The sequence below is a fragment of the Pelmatolapia mariae genome, linkage group LG3_W (assembly GCF_036321145.2).
Source record: "Pelmatolapia mariae isolate MD_Pm_ZW linkage group LG3_W, Pm_UMD_F_2, whole genome shotgun sequence".
Lineage (NCBI taxonomy): Eukaryota > Metazoa > Chordata > Actinopteri > Cichliformes > Cichlidae > Pelmatolapia > Pelmatolapia mariae.
In genome coordinates this window covers 46,721,255-46,740,343 of record NC_086229.1, presented here as the reverse complement: position 1 = coordinate 46,740,343, position 19,089 = coordinate 46,721,255, and the positions used below count along the sequence as shown (strand labels likewise).

Below are 19,089 nucleotides of genomic sequence, written 5' to 3'. Positions count from 1 at the left end.
CCTGATGATATGCTTTCCCCTGATCAAGAACAGAGAACCAGGAGCTGCCATGAAGGGAATCCAGCATGTCCTGAATTCTGGGAATTGGGTGTCTGTCTGGTACTGACTTCCGGTTGAGTTCCCTGTAATCACAGCACAATCTCAATTCACCTGACTTCTTCCGAACGCAGACGATTGGAGACGAGTAGGGTGACCTGGACTCTGAAATCCACCCACGGTTCAGCAGGTCTTGAAGATAGTCTTTCACATCTTGGTGCAGAGGCTTTGGCACAGATATGTAGGTCTTTCGAACAGGTGTTGTGTCATGCAATGTGATGTGCATGTTTAAACTGGGGATGCACCCAACATCTTTATCATCATAAGCAAAAGCATGACATTCCTCTCTTAACAGCTGTCTCACCGTTTGTTGTTCATTTTCACTGAGATGGTCCAACTTAACTGGAGGGTCCCACTGAGGTGGCTTATGGCTGGAGGAGGGTGTGTTAATAACCTCATTCACCTGTATAGGAGGCTGTGACGAAGTCTGCTCCACTGAGTCTTGTGTCTTTTCAGGGGTGATGGGGTACACTGCTTTTATCTCTTCCAGATGTCCCAGAACAGTGTGAGGAATTAAGTTGATATCCCGCTTGTTGGTATTAGCTATCGCGACTGGGATGTACACTGACCTGCCCTCCATTATTTTGACTAGTCCCTCTTGAATGACAAGACCCTCAGGCAACTGTGATGGTTCATTTGGGACAAACAACAGACTCTGTCCTGAAAACTGGGCTCCAATGTGTGCACGGACATATGTGGTCGTAATCTGTTCAGCAGCCAGACATAGTCCCCTCTTTCCTGCCAGTACTGTGCCCACACTTTGGTTTTGGTCTGGTGACTGCAATAGTTTTAGTACTGATTTAGCAGTGTTTACTGATACTGAGAGGATTTGGCTGATTTTTCGAACGTTGCGTGATCTTGGTTGTCGCTTGCCCCATTTACTCACAACTTCCTCTATTACATTAAATCCAATAATGGGCAGTTGTGCAACATTGGGGTCACTGGATACAAGCATTGGGATTAGAAGACAATTTTCAGGGTTAAAGTCCAAATAGAATTCTGTCTCTACCCACCCATCATATGGGATTTCACTACCATTAGCTGCTAAAGCTACTAGAGGTTCTGTTCCCAACAGCTCAGCAAGTGGCCTGACAGTGCTGTGTGGTAGGTGTTGTTCTCGCCATTCATTGTTAATCAGACTTGCCTGAGCTCCGGTGTCCCACAGGGCCTCTACTGGTACCTTATCTAGGTGGCACTGAACTGTGCATCTTTTCCCAATGAGACTGATGAGCTTGGTTTGTCGTTGTGAGGGTATATAACCATTAGATGTGTCACTTGTCAATTTGTTGCTGTTTGGCTCTTTGGGGCCAGTTTCAGTGCGTGTGGCGTCATTTTGTGGTGCTTGTTGATGCGAGGTGTTTTGCACATAGACAGGATTTACCTGGGACCTGGGTGATGAGTGGGCTACTGTGGGTCCCGGCTCAGTAGCCCCCTCCCGTTTCCCTGGGTGATCCTAGCCTACCGGCACCCTCGGGAAAGGTGACACTCCTGACCACAGCGGTAGCAGTGTCTACACAGGTCACCAAGTTGAGCCTCTCTGCACATTTGACAACCTCTAGCATGTCTTGTTGTAGGAGAGAACCGACTGTCCATACTTGACCTTGCCTTTGTTGCTTCTAAAGTCTCATTAAACATTTTCTTTACTTCAAGCACATCAGCTTTCAGGCCTTCAATCAGCTTAGCTGTCTCTGAATCCAGGCCCTTATTCTGTCCTTGCTTCTTCTTTGTGGCACCTCCTTCACCCCCCTTTGTCTGAGTTTCATCTAGTGCTGGGCGATATAAGATTTTTTCATATCACGATATGTTTTTTTCATTTCTGGCGATAACGATATATATCACGATATAAGCCAAATAACTACATTTGTAAGATTTAAATGTGCCGTTGCTCGCAAGTAAAATGTGAAATAATTAGCAGCTTGTTTTAATTTAAATATTTATTTCCCATAATAAGTTCAACAGGGTAGATGTACTTAAGGAAAGTGAGACTTCAGTTTCAGATAAATAAAGGCAAATATTGCAAACTACACAAAAGGCAGCCGCTAAAGCGTTTAAGTTTCAAAATAAAACAAACAAAACAGACTACTAAATTGTCAATTCCACTTAGAAACAAAATTTTAATTCTAAAAATAAATCTTAGTTTGTTTTACAGAAGAACAGACAAAATTGACTAACTTTTGTCAATATCAAATAAACTGAGAACTAAAAGGAAATTCTCAATCTCTCCTTGTTGTATAGCTTAGCTTTTCAAACAGTTTTAACAGTGACTTTAGTCTGACAAAAGCCGAATGACGAATTAGCGCTTTCAGTCAGAGATTGAGCATGCACCGGTTTATTGTATTTCCAGACTTGCTTTCGGCACAATTTACAGTGCGTGCTACTCTGTTTTTTGTCAGACTTGAAATAGCCGAAATACCTTCACACTACGGTACTTCTATGGCCCTTCCGTTCGACAATCTCTCCGGCATTGGAACCAGCATCTGTTTTTTCTTCAGTAAGCTTCGCTCACGCTCTCGGTTGATTTTTCTCTAGTCGGCACACTCATTTCCTCCATTACCCGGGCAGCACGGCTATCTGCTTCCCAAACAAATACACATGTGCGCCTTGACACTTGTGCTGCACGTAACAAGTCACGTGACGTGACGCTGCGGCTGTGATTGGTTCGGCTCTGCGCTACTTAATTTGGATTGGCTGTTCTTTTTTTTTTTTTACAAGGACGAGAGAGATGAGGCCTATTGCAATAGTTTAATTTTTCTATCGAGAAAAAGTTATTTCGCAATACATATCATTATCGTTCTATCGCCCAGCTCTAGTTTTATCCTTTCTGACTGGTTAACTGTTCAAAGGTGGCTGAGTGTGGTTGTGCTGTGACTCTGTGTGTACCTCATTTATCCTTGGTGTTTTTACTGAAGTATTTCTCCTCAGTTTATTTTGTCGCTCTAATTCAAGGCTGGCTGCTTCATTTATCTTCTCAATCAGAACCTCATCTGTTACTTGGTAGTTGCTAAGATAAGGCTTTAACTGAAACTTCACGGCTTCACTGAGGAGGCCAGTCTCTAATGAGCGCAGGAACTTGCGCTGAATTAAGTCTGGGCTGAACTGCTCCCCTTCATCATCATCACCAGACTTCCTGAACAGAAAGCAGTGAGCAGATTCTTTGGGGTCTTGGGATATGCTCATGAGTTGATGAAGCACGTCAGCTGACGAGTCTACTTTGTAATGTCCCCTTAATATAGTTCTTAGTGTGGGAAGTGTGAGGTCACGCTTCACTTCCAGCAAGTCTCGAAGATAAGGCCAGGGCTTACTGCCTTAATCACAGCTTCAATGATTTCAGTCTCTGAGTAGCCTTTCTTAAGCCCGGAATCAATTTGGTTGGTCAAGCTAGTGAAAGATAACTTGTCTTTTTGTCCTGCTTCCCCAATCTGACCCCAGATCCAAAAGTCTTTTCTCAGAGTCACTTCTGGTGTAGTAAAGGGTGCAGGCTGACTTACTTGCTTTTCACTTATTCCAGTCGCACCTCTAAACTCGGTCCCCAACGCTTCAATTTTTTCTTCCAGAACACATCGTGCTTCTGCTTGAGCTTGTTGGAGCTGACTGTACTCTTGTTTCAGTCTTTCTATCTCACTGATCTCTGCTCGTTGTATCTCCACTTCAGTCGCAGGATGTTCTTGTAATGACTGTATGAATGACTGGAGATCACGGATGAACTGCTGAAACACTTCAGATTCCTCTGTTTTTTCAATCTCGTCCAGAGTACTTTCTGCCAGCCGAATCAGAGCACGTCGGGACTGTCCTTTAAAACCCACCCCTGCTGGTTCGCTGCACTTAAGATGCTGGCACACCTTGGTGAGTTCGGGTTTCCCAAGTGTCCACAATGCTGTGCTGATCTCATCCTGTAGTTGTTCCATCTTTACCCGATGTTGATTTAACGTGTTCTAGGTTCTTGTCTGGAGCAGGAAATATGCTCCTGGCTGCTGGCTCGCCAAATTATGTTACACGCTGAAGGAAAACAAGGTTCATCCAGGTGCACATGAAGGTTTATTGCGCTGAAACACAGCAAAACAATTCAGTGTTACTGGCGGCTTCCATTGTAATAACTGGCCTGCGTTACTTTTGTAGCATTACGTGTAATGGCCCTGTATTAATCAGCCCTTAGCACACAGAGAAAATGACCAGTAAACAATAGACAACATAACATGTACTGTCTGGTCTATTTCCTATACTTTTAACTGAAACCAGTTAACAATTTCCTTTCACATTACTGATGGAACAACACGGTTAAAGAGATTAATGCAGGAGGCTAACATGACTTAGCTAGCGCACAAACGTTACTAGCATTACCCACAGATAACGTGAAACAACTCCCTTATTCGCTCACATTAAACACCATAGAAACAAGAATCACACTCCAAACATGTTAAATAAGCATCAACTTTACATAAATGTATGTAGTGCTCGTATATTGCTCTCACCTGAAACACAGCAAAACAATTCAGTGTTACTGGCGGCTTCCATTGTAATAACTGGCCTGCGTTACTTTTGTGAGAGATTATTTTGCCAGTGACCCGTTTGGCTGAGCCGCCACTGCCACCTACTGGCGAAACTAAATATCGCCCTAATATCACATCAGGTGGCAGTAAATGAGCTTTTCGCTCTGTGTTATGATGCAAACTATTGTCACAACAAATAGCAAAAAAAGATGATGGGGGGGGGGACACGAACGCAAAAGGAACACATCTGAGACTTGTTCTTAATGCTCAAAATACTCAGGGTGCCACACCAGTCCAGCTGTATTTGATTATAACCAACTGGCGTGGTTTTCCATAATGTTTAGTGAAGGAAAATTTGCTTGTCTCGTGTTAGTATTGTCATGATGTACTGAATGTAAAATAAAATACAGGACTCACAAACAGGGAAATAAACACAAACAGGCAGCTTTATTTTTGTAGCAAAAAATACTGTCAAATGCAAAAAAAAAAAAAAAAATCCTGAGTGAGTTTCTGTTTATCCAGCAGTATCAGGGGTAAAACTCTGGCGGGGGCGACATGGGTGGTTGCCCAGGATGGCATCGTAGTGGGGGCGGCATCACGGACATCTCCCCCAAAAAAGCATGAGTTGCTCGTACTCATGCTGCCCCAACATAAGCCAGTGCATTTTGGAGATGGCATAGGCACCGATCAGTTTTCTGCCGCCCATATGCGGGGAGTAAGGGCCAGTGATGGGAATAACGGCGTTACAAGTAACGGCGTTACTAACGGCGTTACTTTTTTCAGTAACGAGTAATCTAACTAATTACTATTCCTATCGTTACAACGGCGTTACAGTTACTAACAAGGAAACGCGGTCCGTTACTATTTTTCAACAAACAGACGGTTGACACTGTGTTCAGCTTACCGCATCTTATATCAACTGCACGGAAGTAGCTGTAAGTAATCTGGACGCTACAGCTTTAAGCAGCTGCGCGCTCCCGCGGACGGTAATCACGATCACTGTCTAGCACAACACCTGGAGCTAAGGGGGCAAAACAATCGCATGAGTGCTGCTGTTTGACTGAGGAAGAATAAAGTAGTGTGGTAAGTCAATCACATGACCACTTAAAGACAAAGCAACAAGGTGATATATACCAGTTTTTAAACTGTGTTGATAGGCCACGTAAAACCAGAGTAATGATAAACAATATATACGCGGCGTTTTTTCCTCAATAGTTTCGCCACGTTAGCGCTAGCAAGCACTCTGTGCTTATGAGCAAAAAACCAAAACAAAACGGGAAGTTTTAGGAGTGACGGCGAGAGAGAGAGAGAGAGAGAGAACAGAAAAAGAGAGAGAGAGTTTTGAGATGTGAGATTTGTGACGTTTAGCGTGTTTGAAGTGTGTAGTTAATGTGTTGTCTTGTGTAGTTAGTGTGTAGTGTTGTGGATAGTTTTGTGTTGTGTGTTAGAACAATGAGGCGACTGCTGTCTCCAGGTAGAAACAGGAGTGATACACCTGCTGCTGTCAGACCTGCAGGTATCAGGCTGTGATGTTGTCCTTTGTAGTGGACAGAAAATATTTTTTTGGAGTGGCACAAATAATTTGTTTGCCATCTTATTGAAGAACAGCTGATTGTTCTGTAAATAGTTTGAAATGGTTATTTAAAAAATCAAGGTAAAAGGTAAATGGATGCAGGCACGTGAGGTTGTGCTAAAAAGAATGATACCAAACAAGGCAAAGCAAATAGTTTTTAAAGGTAATATGTGGAGGGAAAATCAAGAGTTGTAAAAAAATGACCAATTATACCCTGGACCCCAGAGGGTTAAACGTTTTTTGTTTTTTTTAAAGTAACGCAATAGTTACTTTTCCAAGTAATTAATTACTTTTACAATATTGTAACTCAGTTACTAACTCAGTTACTTTTTTGAAGAAGTAACTAGTAACTATAATTGAATTACTTTTTGAAAGTAACTTGCCCAACACTGGTAAGGGCGCCCTCCGTTTGCGAGGTGCACCTGCTGCTTGCGGCACAGAGAAGAGAGGGCGGGGCAGCGGGGGATTCTCTGGCTGGCTGGAGCAGCATCTAATAACCAACTCGCAAAATAAAACAAAATAAAAACAATCCAACAAACACGAAAACACCAGACATTGTGATACAGACTTATAATTTGCACCGATGTTTTTTTGAAATTCTATAAAATGAGTGTGAGAGCCCTCGGTGTGCCTGCTTGCTACTATGCTGAAGTCAAATTAAACTTTATTGTCATCTCCGCTATATACAGTACAGTATATAGAGAGACGACTGCAAGTACACAAACAATAAATATGAGAAGAGTAAGAAAATACATATACACTTTAGGACTAGTGGTAAAGGGATTAATAACAATTTAATAATTATGTATTCATGATTTGAATCCTGGGTTGTGTGAAATCCCAGAAATAAACCCTAGACAAAGTGAATCTGTCAACTAAGGTGTAGGTCTATTAGGTTATGTTGTGGTGATCTTCGAGTTGGAGGATGGGTGTTCATACTGGAGTACAAAAGTAAAACCAATGGAAGATGGACAAGAAAAGTTCAAAGCCATCAGGTCCTCAGTTTAGAAAAAAGAGAAAAGAAGAGGAGGAGAAACGAGCAAAAGAGACAAGTAAGCAGACGTGTCATTGGAAAATAGCAGGTCATGAATCCTGAAACAATCAGAATACTTTATTAATCCCTAAGGATATTATGTGGATAGGGATGGGTATCGAAAACCGGTTCTTGTTGAGAACCGGTTCCCACTGTTTCAATTCCTTGGAATTGTTTGCCATTTTTGCAAACGATTCCCTTATCGATTCCAGTCGCCCCGAATGACGTCACCACGTTGCGGAGCGTCATTTACCTGGCAGGAAACACAGCGGCTCAAACGCTCAAAAGTTTGGATATACTTTACGAGAACGGATGGCAACAGGGCAACTTGCAATACTTGCAAAGTAGATATTTCATTTAAGGGAGGAAACACTATGAATACGCAAAAGCATTTGCTCACAAAACACGCGATGACCTTATTAAAATGAATGTCGTGTTTTTAATTCCGCTCCGGACTCGTGAATCTCAACCCACCAGCAGAGGTAACGTTTGCACGTCCTCTCCCGTTAATGCGGCAGGTAAATAATTAACTAACGGTGCATATTATGTTAGCGCGATCTGCCTTATTACAAAATCTGCCATTACTTTGCGCTGCATTTAGGGGTCCATGATGAGAGAGACAGACAGTCTGGCTGGCGCTCGCTGGCAATTGTCGCTGCAGTCTACCGGTAGCGTCTCCTTTCAGGCCAGGATAGATGAATGTCACCAAGCAGTGACTAAGTTTGTGGTAAAAGGCTTGCACCCATTTGCCACAGCAGATGCCCCCAATTTTTGGTAAGTGAATGTGTTTAATTGTAGGCAGGGACATTACTGGATATTCTTGTGTAATTGCTACAGAATAATTTATGTTATACTTTGTTATTGCTACAGAAGAATATTTATTTTATTGTTTTACATTTACAATTCTTTTTCCTGGGGACCATGTGACACCACTTTGAAGAGCCATAGGCTGTGGATCTCTTAAGATCTCACTGTTGGGTTTGTAAGGCCATGTTACTCCTAAATTTCTATCTTGTTCAAAAAGAAGATATAAAACAAAGTTCTAATCTAATCGACCTTAGTGTTCTCCTTTTTAAAAAAGAATTGATAAGAGAATCGATAAAGAATCGAATCGTTAAACAGAATCGAAAATGGAATCGGAATCGTGAAAATCTTATCAATACCCATCCCTATATATGGATTACAGTTATTCCAAGAAAAATTTTAAAAATAGCAACAGTGACAGACTAAACTCCAAACAATACATTATGTTACAGATTTTACACATTTAGGAAATAGCACTAATATATAAAGATCAATCAATTATAAATATCATGGATTAACAGAGGGGATAATAAATAAATATCAAGAAAATTGACAAGAATATTAGCAAAGAGCTTATGTAAAAAGGGTGTAACTTTTGCAGTGTTTACAGTGTATTGGATGGAGTTGTACAGGGAGATGGCCACAGGTAGCAATGATTCCTGTGTCATTCATTTTTTCTGGTAATCTCAGTCTCTCACTGAAAGTGCTCCTGTGATTAGCCAGTAAATCATGGAGTGGGTGGGAAGTATTATCCATGATTGTCTTTATCTTGAACAACATCTGCCTCTCAGACACCACCCTAACGAAGTCCAACATTACTGGCCTTGTTGATCAGTTTATTTAGTCTGTTGGCATCTGTGACACCCAGCCTGCTGCCCCAGCTTGCAACAGCATAGAGGATAGCAGTGACCTTATGCAATCTTGGACTGTGTTGTCATTGTCGGTTGTTGATTTGTCCTATTCTCATTGTCTGATGGATTATAATGGCTGTTTGTACAAAATTTGAAAACTATGCATACTCTCTCTCTCTTCATAGATAGATAGATAGATAGATGTGTGTGTGTGTGTGTGTGTGTGTGTGTTTATCTGGCTAAATTCAATATGGTTCCAACAAGAGTTTTTACAGTAAGACATGTTTTATATGCATGTACAATCTTTAATATACATATATACACATGAAACACCCTCTCTGGGGGCAGAGTGGGTGTTCGCCCAGGGCACCAAACAGGCTAGGACTGCCACTGCTGACAAAACTCAGAATGTGAAAAAGAGGGGAGGTATGATAACAGAACCTAAAGACTAGAAACTACAAATATTACATCAAGCAGAAAAACAATTAAAAGAACATAAATAGAAATAAACATCAAATATTACAATATCTAATAAAATACGAAAGAATTTCCACAAATTTCACAATTACCACAATTCAGTGTGAACAATCTGATTTTTTTTAAATGTTTACATAAAAGTGGCCGCATTTCAGCACTGACCACTTAAATATTAATTAACTCCAGTGTGGATTAGTTGATGATTTTTTAAAGTATCCATGCGACGAAAACCCTTTCCACACTGACAACAGACAAATGGTTTAATGCCAGTGTGGATGGCCTGATGTTCTTTCAAGGAACTCATGCGACTAAAAAACTTTCCACACTGATCACAGGTGAATGGTTTAACCCCAATGTGGAGGAGATGATGTTTTTTTAAGTTTCTATGCAGAGTAAAGGATTTTCCACACTGATCACAGCTGAATGGTTTAATTCCAGTGTGGATGAGCTGATGTTGTTTTAAATTTTTACTCTGAGTAAAAGCCTTTCCACATTGACCACAGACAAATGATTTAATTCCAGTGTGGATGAGAAGATGATCTTTTAAGCTTTTACTGTGAGTAAAAGACTTTCCACACAGATCACAGGTGAATGGTTTATCTGTCGTATGGATGAGCTGATGTTCTTTTAAGCAGTTACTATGAGTAAAAGTCTTTCCACACAGATCACAGCTAAATGGCTTTAATCCAGTGTGGATGAGCTGATGTTTTTTTAAGTTGCCTTTTTCAGTAAAAGACTTTCCACACTGATCACAGATAAATGGTTTTAATCCAGTGTGGATGAGTTGATGTTTTTTTAAGCTGCTATTCTGAGTGAAAGTCCTTCCACACTGATCGCAGCTGAATGGTTTAATGCCAGTGTGGACGAGCTGATGTTGTTTTAAGTTGCCATTCTCAGTGAAACACTTTCCACACTGAGCACAGACGAATGGTTTATCTGCAGCATGGACGAGGTGATGTTCTATTAAGCCATTACTCGTAGAAAAAGACTTTCCACACTGATTGTAGCTAATTGCTTTTAATCCAGTGTGGATGAGCTGATGTTTTTTTAAGTTGCCATTTTCAGTAAAAGACTTTCCACACTGATCACAGCTAAATGGTTTAAATCCAGTGTGGATGAGCTGGTGTTTTTTTAACTTGCTATTATGTGTGAAAGTCTTTCCACACTGATCGCAGCTGAATGGTTTAATGCCAGTGTGGACGAGCTGATGTCTTTTTAAGTTGCCATTCACAGTGAAAGTCTTCCCACACTGATCACAGCTGAATGGTTTTAATCCAGTGTGGAGAAGCTGGTGTTTTTTTAACTTGCTATTATGTGTGAAAGCCTGTCCACACTGATCACAGCTGAATGGTTTAACTCCAGTGTGGATGAGCTGATGTTGTTTTAAGCTGCTATTACGAGTAAAAGCCTTTCCACACTGATCGCACATGAAGCTTCTGTCTCCACTGTCAATGCACTCGCGTCTTCTGGCCTGCTTCATAGTGATGAAAGTCTTCTCCACAAGGATCACAACTCGTTCATCTTTACTTGCTGGCATTGGTTGGTTTTTGATGAGGTCATAAATTTGGAGAGGTTTCGGCACGCTTCCACTTCTTTTGCCTATGATGACAAAGAACTAAAACAGTGACATGCACTTCACAAAACCTATAAAGTGTAGATATATCTATACACAGATATACACACACACACACACACACACAAACACTCACACACACAGTGTGAAAAGTAGTAATCAATACAAGGCGTGGCTATTTTAAAGAATCTAAAATTTTTAAGAATCTAATATATGAATATGTTTTGAGTTATTTAACATTTTTTTGTCTCCTAATTCCATATGTGTTCATTTGGAGTTTTGATGGTTTCAATTAAAATCTATAATGTAAAAAGTCATTATAAAATAGAAAAATCATGAGAAGGTGTGTCCAAACATTTGACTGGTGGCTTCGTCAGCCTGGCTACAGAGCTGTTCCTGTTTTCCTCATTTACTAAGATTTCATAACTTTACAGAGAGCTTTTTCTTGTCCAGGTCAAAAGAAGTTCTCCTAAATTAGTCTTCAGTGTAGGTGTACTTATAAGTTCTTCCAGGGAGTCAAACTTCTCTGGTTTGTTGCCTTCTTTTCCAGAGCAGCCAAAGTGTGCAGAGGATGTAATACTATTTACAAAATACACTATCAGAGATTATCAGAGGGAATAAAGCACAACTGTGTATCAGCTGTGAAAAATGTATCATGTGGAACACTAGAACATATTATTAGATACTTTATGATACAACACGTAGAGTGTGTAAAGGTTACAAAAAACTACAGGACCAAAAGTGATCCTTGAGAAGCTTATTTTCTGGAGGTTTAAAAACAGCCAATTCCAGCCATCCATTGATTTAATGTAAGCAGGTTGAGAACAGTATTTTTCTTCAGCAGTGATTTGTCTCTCATTTGGGATAAACAGGCGAAATGTCAGTGTGTACAGAATTAGATGTTATTATTATTAAAATAATAACCAATTAATGTCTGTAGAATAATGTTGGCGATTTTTCTTTGTCACCTTCAATGAAGAACCGATGTTTCTGACTACAGCTGCTGAGCTGCTCCTCCAGCAGACTCTTCGCCTCCTGCCAGTCGCCTGTGACAGCAAAAAGATTTTTATTTTTTAATCCAGTTAAATTTATTGTATTATTATAAGGCACTACTGCAGCATTATTATTATTATTGTGCCTCATACCAACATCACCAATATCAGAATCAGAAAAACCTTATTAATCCCAGTTGTCATAGCAGAAACAGAGTTATGATGGACAAAAACTAGATAGTAGGAACAAAAAGAAATTTTCTCTGTGTGTGTGTGTGTGGGGGGGGGGGGGGGGGGGGGGCGGCTTACGAAGACAGCTGCTACAACAGCCTGCGGCTAGATCAGCGCCATCTTAAAAGACACATTACTGTTATTAATTGTGGAATCTGTTGTATTCTATCCACCTCATAAAATCATAATACTCAGTACAACATCTTCACATGAAGGAAAACAAATAGCTGAACACAAATGATTTAAAAAAAATTAAGGTCCTGAACTGCTGGATGCTCCAGGCAGACAAAATGACAGGGGCTGAACAGAACGTACAGACGAAAACAAAATTAGCTAAGAGAGAGAAACCCTGTAGACAGTTATCGAGTTAGGAAACTAATATAATTATAATGTACTCACTCTGGATCTCCTCTCAGAATAACCCGAACTAAAGATCCCCCAGCAGAGAAGGCCGGCTTTGTAGTTGGACTAGGAGAGAGACCAAGCTGTCCGAGCTCCGAGAGCCTATATCTTTCCGATCACGCATGAGAAACAGAAACGTACCAGTAGGAAAGCTCAGCACAGTCACACTATATTTGCCTTAGCCGACTTGGGAAAAAAACCACAAAAGTCCCCGTCGTAGATAACAAGTTTGATGACTGTGGCTATAATCGTTCCTCCGTAAGTCTACTTTCCGCTGTGTGCACGCGCAGTACTTCGTCTTCTTCTTTGTGGTTTGTCGGCGGTTGGCAAATAACGATGTGACTCATTACCGCCACCAACCGGTAGTGATGTGTCCTGCGTGTCAAAGCTTCGAAGCCTGTGTCGGGTAATCTCGGGGGAGTTTTTGTAAAAAGCGCGTATCGAGGTTTGCTTTGATTACTTATGCAGTGACGTTCGAGCCCTCGCGGGCAGCCCGTATCATGTGACTGATTCAGGAACTGGCTCGCCGGTTCGCGCCAGATTCGAAATAAATTGGGCATCAAAACACAGCTGATTTCCCCCATCACATTGTGTTGTGGAATTGGGTTACGTACGTGCTACATAGTTGCTTGAGCATTTCATCTTCGATGGAACCATCAAGGAAGAGATTTTTTTTAATCTCATCTCTCCTTATAAAGTATGCACACAGTAATAAATATCACAAATGATAATTACCATAATAAAAATAAACAACACTACAGATCCTATAATCTGAAGTCTGTCTTTTAGTTTATTAAAAAGTGAAGCGCCACACGCTAGTTTGTGTCATTTTCCAGATGTACATAAGCATGATTACACAGTTACACAATCATAACAAAACTCTGTCCTGATAGTTTCCACTTTCTCTTTTGTGTCAGACATGCTGAGGCAATATTCGGGATAAATAACCATGAAAACAATTTATTTATTCAGTTTAGAGGTTTACACATCACATCATTATAATCACAGAGCCTGTTTCACTTGAATCGTTCACTTGATGGCGCAGTAGAGCAAATGAATCATCACAATGCTTCGAACCATGAGTCAACCAGTTGGATGGAAAGCTTCAGTTCATCAAGAGGCTTCATCTCACCATCACTACCAACTGGCTTAGAGTGTGATCAGAATTTGCTCATGGCTAATAATAAATAAATAACTAACTAAATAAATAAATTCTAACGGATATATACAGACGTGTACAAAATTGTTGGTGCCCTTCGGTCAATGAAAGAAAAACTCACAGTGGTCACAGAAATAACTTTAATCTGACAAAAGTAATAATAAATAAAAATTATATAAATTCTTAACCAATGAAAGTCAGTCATCCGTTTTTAACCATGCTTCAACGGAATTATTTTAAAAAATAAATGCCTTAAACAGGCCTGTGACCATTGCAAATTTTTCTTTCATTCACCAAAGGGTACCAACAATTTTGTCCACGTCTGTATGTAAAAATTGTGTGTGTTTCTGTTCTGTGTCCTGTTCTGTTTGTATATATTTTTTATTTTTGTTCTGCTTTGCTGCTGTTACAACCTAATTTCCCCTTGTTAGACAATTAAAGGATTATTCTATTCTATTCTATTCTATTCATCTCTTGTATGTTCTTCCAGTATTGCTGCATGGTGGAAATGTTCTCATTGTTCCCTTGCCACTGACTCTGGCCTTAGGTCTGGGGAGCTAGCTGTACTTCTGAGGCATCCCTTTCTTTATTACATCTTTCTTAGCTCTGATTAGGGATGGGAATTGATAAGGATTTTGAAATTCCAATTCCATTATTGATATTACTTATCGATTTGATTCCATATTAATTTTCTTTGGGTTCTTACTAGCTCCACTTTGAGAGTTTCCACCAACAATGAGCACACACAACAACACAAAGACTTTACATTTGTGCAAATTATTGCATGTGGTCAAATATTTGTCCATGTTGCATGTATTTTATCTCTTTGTTGCGATAAGTGTTGGGTGATAACTCAAAAAGCTGACTTTCAGCTTGTTGTGTTTGTGGATATATGACTGACTTTAATTATCCATAAAATCATCACATTCTCTGTAAGATTAAGGTCAACTATTGAACGGCGTATATTTTAAAGGCTTTAAAACAAAGTTAACGCTGAAAGTACTAACATCACTAATGTCACATAACTTTGCTGATGTGACCTCTGTGTAGTGTCTTCTCTGGTCTGCATTCACAACAAAAAGGCAACAGTTAGAATGTTTTCCTTTATTGTCGTGGGCAATCAGCGCAAGATCTCGCAGGAATCCTCCATTATTCTGAGGATTACATTTCCACGTGCAGTGTGATCATATAGTGCTAAAATTATACAAACAAAATAGAAGAACCTCAACACAATTAATCTGCATCTTAAATTTCTCAAATGAAAGGAATACTGAAATATATTTCAGAGCTGTACATAAAACAATGTAGTTTCTCTAAACAGTGTGGCACAGTCACATACCTGCATTCACAACAAAAAGACAACAGTTATAATGCTTTCCTTTATTGTCGTGGGCAATGTGCGCAAGATCTAAATGGAAAAGCAACAACAGAGTTAGCTAACTATGCTCCCATTTTTTTCCTCTCTTCCCAATAAAGAAATCTCTTATAAATGTGCACTCAATTTAACATAAAGACTGGAGAAATGACCCGCAACAAATTATGTTTAAACTACAAAAATAATCGGGTCAGATTGTATTACTGTTACAACATGCGATATGATTTTTCTTCCCCACGACATTTGCTCATTCCTTACCTTGCAGGAATCCTCCATTACTCTGAGGATCACCCAGAATCCCTTGCCTTTTGTGAATGTTGCAGGGTGACTTTTACAACAGTAGGTGGTGCCAATGTCCTATTTAGAGGGATTTAACTGCGACTCTATTAACTATGTTACACTGATATGTGGCCAACAGTAATGTTTTAATGTTCTTCATTATTAAACATTCGGACATAAATAAGTGACATGATATTCAGTACTTACTTTTGAAACTTTGCTCTTCAGCCGCCCCGCTTCAGCCATCCATCGTTTTTTTCGGAAAAAATATCCACACCCACTGCCGTGCTATGAATTGTGGGATATATGGGACCATGATGTCTACACCAGACCCACCCTTCAAAATGAACTGCGCATTTGTCGACCGCATTTGGAGTACACTTCGAATTGGGACACCCTTCGTTGCGTCGCTGTGATGTAATCGGTCTCCAAATAAGCACTATGAAGCTTGTGGTCGCTGGATTGGAAAACAGCCATGGAGCACAGAGAGAAACCAAAAGATTAAATACTACACAATACAATACAATACAAATTTATTTATATATCACATTTAAAAACCAACGGTATACCAAAGTGCTTCACAATAAAACAGCAGGTTAAAACATGAATAATATAAGACCATTAACAAAGTACTGAATATGCTAACAGGTCATTGGCAGTAATTACACAAAAAGTGAATATCAAATCAAACTTGCTAAAAAACACACAGGTTTTAAGTAGAAGAAGATATATAGAAAGATAAAATTGAAATTATGTATAAAATACAGGTGTTAACTAACAGGGAAAGAAAGATTAAATAAGGCAAGGCAAGGCAAGTTTATTTATATAGCACAATTCAACAACAAGGTGATTCAAAGTGCTTTACAGAGACATTAAAAACAAAAACAAATAAAAAGCATGATTTAAAATTGATTAAAACAAACAAACAAACAAACAAAACAGTATATAAAATCAAAAAAATTTGAATAGTAGATAAAATCAGAACAGTAGATAAAATCAGTAGTTAAAATGTAAGTTTTGAAATTTAAGCTTAAAAGTGCGGATTTGGTGCTTTATTCAAATGCAGCTTAGAATAAGTGAGTCTTCAACCTGGATTTAAATAAACTGAGTGTTTCAGCTGATCTGAGGCTTTCTGGGAGTTTGTTCCAGGTATATGGAGCATAAAAGCTGAATGCAGCTTCTCCGTGTCTGGTTCTGACTCTGGGAACTGATAAAAGACCGGATCCAGATGACCTGAGGGATCTGGAAGGTTCATACTGGGTCAGGAGGTCACTGATGTATTTTGGTCCTAAACCATTCAGAGCTTTATAGACCAGCATCAGAACTTTAAAGTCTATCCTCTGATGGACAGGTAGCCAGTGTAAAGACCTCAGAGGTGGACTGATGTGATCCACTTTTTTGGTCTTAGTGAGGACTCGAGCAGCAGAGTTCTGAATGAGCTGTAGTTGTCTGACTGATTTTTTAGGTAGATCTGTAAAGATGCTGTTACAGTAATCAAGCCTACTAAAGATGAATGCATGGACTAGTTTTTCCAGGTCCTGTTGAGACATTAGATCTTTTATCCTTGATATATTCTTGAGGTGATAGTAAGCTGATTTTGTTATTGTCTTAATGTGTTTTTCTAAGTTTAGGTCTGCATCCATCACTACACCCAAATTTCTCGCCTGGTTGGTGGTTTTTAGGTGTATAGATTGAAGTTCTCTGGTGACCTGGAATCGTTTTTCTTTGGCTCCAAAGACTATTACTTCAGTTTTGTTTTTGTTTAGCTGGAGAAAATTGTGGCACAACCAGTCATTAATTTCCTCAATGCATTTACCAAGAGCCTGTACAGGGCCTCAGTCTCCTGGTGACATTGTGATATATATTTGTGTGTCATCTGCATAGCTGTGATAGTTTATTTTGTTGTTCTTTATAATCTGTGCCAGTGGGAGCATGTAAATGTTAAACAGAAGGGGTCCCAAGATGGAACCTTGGGGGAACTCCACATGTGATACTTGTCTGCTCAGATGTGAAGTTACCTATTGATACAAAGTATTTCCTGTTTTCTAAGTATGTTTTGAACCAGTTTAGTACAGTTCCTGAAAGACCTGCCCAGTTCTCCAGTCGTTTGAGTAATATGTTGTGGTCAACTGTATCAAATGCTGCACTGAGATCCAGTAAAACTAAGACTGACATTTTTCCACTGTCTGTATTCAGACATATGTCATTAAACACTTTGGTCAGAGCGGTTTCAGTGCTGTGGTTCTGTCTAAAACCTGACTGGAAGGCATCATAGCAGTTATTCTGTTTTAAGAAGTAATTGAGCTGTTGAGAAACTGCTTTTTCAATGATCTTACTTAAAAATGGGAGATTTGAAATTGGCCTGTAGTTGTTCATTTGTGTCTTGTCAAGATTGTCTTTTTTCAGTATAGGTTTAATTACAGCAGTTTTTAGTGATTCTGGAAACACACCTGACATTAAAGAAAAGTTGACGATCTGTATCAGGTCTGACTCTAAAGTCTTTGAGACCTTTTTGAAAAAACTTGTTGGCAGGACATCTAAACAGCAAGAGGAGGAGTTCAGTTGACCTAAGATGTCCTCCAGGTCTTTGCTGTTAATAGGGTGAAACTGTTTCATGGTGTTTAAACAGTTTTTCGGTGGACACAGTACATATCCTGAATCTGCTGTTGATGTACCAATTGCTTGTCTAATCTTTTGGATTTTTTCTGTGAAGAATTTGGCAAAGTCATTGCAGGCCATGGTCGAATGAAGTTCAGCTGCCACTGACAGTTTTATTTTTAATTTTTGAGTATTAATAAGTGAGTATTCAATCAATTGAGCAGCTCCAGGCTGTGTATTTAATCATTAAATACTCTAAACAGTGGCGGAGCGGGGGGGTGGCTTACTGGGCTTAAGCCCGAGTTGTTTTTTCAGAAGCCCGGGGTCTTTTGGAGTGTAATTTTTTTCATAGTTAGATGCCTGGCTGACAACTGTATAAAACAAAAAACTACACACAATATTTGAAGCACATAGTGCACACTGTGGGAATTTACGACTGTGCGTAAATCCCCCCTAATATTGGTATGATCCGAGCTCAGACACTAAGCGACTGAGCGAGGGGGCGGGGGCAGCTGCTGCCTGCAAGTGCCCTGTTGGAGAAACGGAGCGAGGCAGACAGAGGAGAGCTTAAGTTTGAATCAACAAATGGCGAAATGAAAAGCCAAACAACAACAATGCTGTTTCTTTAGAGAGTCTTAGCTTACATGTGTGTTTATTTCATATTTTCAGTTGTTACCCTCCACGGCTAAATAAATCGGTTTCAGTAATGTACTGATATACAAGAATGGACATAAGGGGCTTCTTTCAAAGAAAAAACTCTTGTAGATGTTATTTTATATATTATGCTTTGTATGTTGTTCAGTATATTTCTATGCAAAACAAGAGGAATTTCAGTACACAGCAGTATATTTACAGTTTAAACCAGATATTTACATACACTTTATGGAAAACACAAGAACATGTTTTTTACTGTACAACATCAATTTAGAGTAAACTTGTTTTGTTTTGGATAAATAAATATTGAAATATCTTTTGAATTAGTTAAATGTCAGAATAAAGAGAGAGAGCTGTCAATTTTTTATCACTTTCATCAAATTTAGGAGTACATATACACTAAGTTTATTGTTAATTAATAAGAAAACTCCAGACGATTCCATTCTGAGCTTAAGAAGCTTCTGATAGGTTAGTAGAGTCCATGTGAGTAAATTGGTGGCACACC

The 19,089-nt window shown here is 39.5% G+C and overlaps 1 protein-coding gene across 1 annotated transcript; it reads right to left on the bottom strand.

The window, feature by feature from the left end:
- Nucleotides 1-6,654: 6,654 nt before the first annotated feature.
- LOC134624509 (gastrula zinc finger protein XlCGF26.1-like) lies at nt 6,655-13,211 on the bottom strand. Its single transcript, XM_063469500.1, has 3 exons — nt 12,517-13,211; nt 11,863-11,940; nt 6,655-10,920 (listed from the first exon to the last, which is right to left on the bottom strand). The coding sequence occupies exon 3, from the start codon at nt 10,856-10,858 to the stop codon at nt 9,494-9,496; it is 1,365 nt and encodes a 454-aa protein (XP_063325570.1). The 5' UTR covers nt 10,859-10,920; nt 11,863-11,940; nt 12,517-13,211; the 3' UTR covers nt 6,655-9,493.
- Between the last annotated feature and the right edge of the window lie 5,878 nt (nt 13,212-19,089).

What these genes read in the sequence shown, in the direction of transcription:
- LOC134624509 (XM_063469500.1), bottom strand. Translation starts at nt 10,858, where the DNA reads ATGCCAGCAAGTAAAGATGAACGAGTTGTGATCCTTGTGGAGAAGACT.